Source organism: Phaethon lepturus, unplaced genomic scaffold (assembly GCF_000687285.1).
Source record: "Phaethon lepturus isolate BGI_N335 unplaced genomic scaffold, ASM68728v1 scaffold51179, whole genome shotgun sequence".
NCBI classification, from domain to species: domain Eukaryota; kingdom Metazoa; phylum Chordata; class Aves; order Phaethontiformes; family Phaethontidae; genus Phaethon; species Phaethon lepturus.
The window spans coordinates 409-2,588 of record NW_010563771.1 but is presented as its reverse complement, the minus strand read 5'-3'; the positions used below and the strand labels follow the sequence as shown (position 1 = coordinate 2,588).

Below are 2,180 nucleotides of genomic sequence, written 5' to 3'. Positions count from 1 at the left end.
GTCCCCCGCCATGTCCCCGCCGCAGTGTCCCCTGCCCCATGCCCCAGCCACGGTGTACCCTGCCTGACGCCCCGACATGTTGGCTCCTGCCCCGTGGCCCACCGTGGTGGCACCTACCTAATGTCCCTGCCACAGTGGCCCCTGCCCCATGCCCTGCTGTGCCACTGGGTCCTCACCGCTGTCCGCTGACTCCGTGGGCCCTGACTCGCCCTCTGAGTCGGAGTAGAAAGGTTTCTCCACCTTCTCCTTCCTCTTCTCCCGGCTGGTGCACTTGGTCCACTCAGGAACCTGCTGGCACAGGGTTGATGGAGTGGGGCCACCACCCCTGGGTGGGGAGCCCAAACAGCTGCCCTTGCTCTGCTTCTGTCCCCGGGCGGGTGTGTGGGCACCAGAGAGGGGACATGGGGCAGCTGAGCAGCACCTGGGCACGTTCTCGGGCACTCCCAAGACCTCGAAGCGATGCCCTCACCTCAGCCCCCCCGTGCACCCCAGCATCCTGGGATGCTCCACACACCTCCACGTTCCTCACAGAGGGGTCAGGGGCCTCATCCGGCCAGTCAGGCAGCTCCTGGTAGCCCACAGCCTTGGCGTTGAGCAGGTGGGACAGGGAGCCCAGCTGGAAGTGGTCCCGATCTACAGTAGGGTGAGAGGTGGCAGCAGCTCGGGGACAGCCATGCAGCACTGTGGTGACATCTGGCCCCGTGTCCCCATGACCTGTGACCAGGGGTGGGTACCTTTGAAGGAGGACTCCAAGATGGGAGCAGGTTTTTGGGCCAGGAAGAGCTTCTTGGCGTACTTGTTGAGGGCCCCGCTCTTCTCAGTGGGCACAATGAGCTGGCGGATGAAGCGAGCCCGGTCGCGGATGTCGTAATTCTGGTCATACTTGGCCAAGTTGAGCACGTACTGGGTCAGCAGCTTGCTCTGTTCCAGGGGACATGCTCAGGGCCAGACTCTCCCTCCCTGATGGGGAAACTGAGGCATGACATTAGAACATGTCCCCGGTACCTGCTTGGAGTTGGTCAGGTAGAGCTTGGCTGCCAGGTTGATGACCTGCAGCTTGACGATGTCCTCCTCGTTGGTGAAGGACTTGGCCATCTTGCGCAGCACATCGGGTGCAATCTTGGGCACGTGCTCGCAGTACTCGCCGATGAGCCACAAGATGCTGGCCCGCGCCATCGGCACCTGCAAAATGCCCCCGGGCACGTGGCACCGCTGCCGCTCCCCTGGTCCTGCAGGCCACGCAACACCCCAACCCACCTGGATGTTGTCAGTGAGCTTGGCCATGTGCTTGATGATCTCGCTGTGCTGGGCCGGCTGCATTTGCAGCAGCTTTTTGATGACCACCACGGATTCGGCCACCACCAGCTCTGCGGGCAGAGTCCTGGCCTCAGCGGGGTCCTGCCTCGAGAGCGATGGAGCCCCCATTTCACCCTTGCCACAGGCACTCACCGTCCCGGTTGGAGAGGAGCTGGACCAGGCCGTTGAGGCAGGTGTCCCGAACCTTCCCGATGTTGGTGGCACAGCGCCCTATGGCTTGGATGGTGGCTGCCACGAAGTCCTTGTCCATGCTGCGGATGTAGGTCTGCACAGGCATGGGGGGACACGCATGACATGTCACCCACATGACAGTGCTGGGCATCCTCCACACGGGGGATCCTCCGCAGGCCACACATTGGGGGTCTTTGGAGCCTCCCATAGGGTGGTCATGGTCTTAGCCCACTCCTCCTGGTAGGGCTCTCCTCCATCCCCTCCATGGTGGTGTTTTGGCACCCAGAGCCATGCCAGGGTGGCACCCCAGTGACCTCAGTATGGCCATGGCATACCTGGAACTCCCGCAGGATAGTGGAGATGTTGGTCTCATTGGCCAGGTTGGTGAGGACCTCCAGCTGCAGGAAGGAGGGAGAGATGGGCAGCACACAGTGCTGGGGCACTGGGTCCTTGCTGTCCTCCTGTCCCCAAGGCATGGAGGACAGCTGCCCCACAGGCAGGGGCCCCATGAAGTCCCAAGGCCACCGGTGATGGGTTCTGCCAAGCACTTCCAGCTCACCTTGAGGATCTTGATCTGCGTGGGGTCAGTGGAGCGAATGTAGAAGCTCTTCAGGTAGGGCTCAAACATCCCCTGTGTGCAGAGCAAGCAACGTTAGTGCCATCCCTGCCCCCCCGTCGCCCCGCGCCCCCCC

At 62.7% G+C, this 2,180-nt stretch overlaps 1 protein-coding gene across 1 annotated transcript in view; it reads right to left on the bottom strand.

Annotated features, from left to right (window-relative positions):
• Positions 1–176: 176 nt before the first annotated feature.
• Positions 177–2,180, bottom strand: part of LOC104626669 (AP-3 complex subunit beta-2-like) — a gene marked incomplete at both ends in the record, with an annotated part of 2,157 nt that continues 153 nt past the window's right edge. The window contains 8 exons of the mRNA XM_010294647.1: positions 177–288; positions 515–633; positions 735–921; positions 1,006–1,182; positions 1,258–1,367; positions 1,450–1,582; positions 1,824–1,886; positions 2,048–2,119. Coding sequence (XP_010292949.1) covers positions 177–288; positions 515–633; positions 735–921; positions 1,006–1,182; positions 1,258–1,367; positions 1,450–1,582; positions 1,824–1,886; positions 2,048–2,119 — 973 coding nt within the window. The remainder of the gene's footprint in view (positions 289–514; positions 634–734; positions 922–1,005; positions 1,183–1,257; positions 1,368–1,449; positions 1,583–1,823; positions 1,887–2,047; positions 2,120–2,180) is intronic.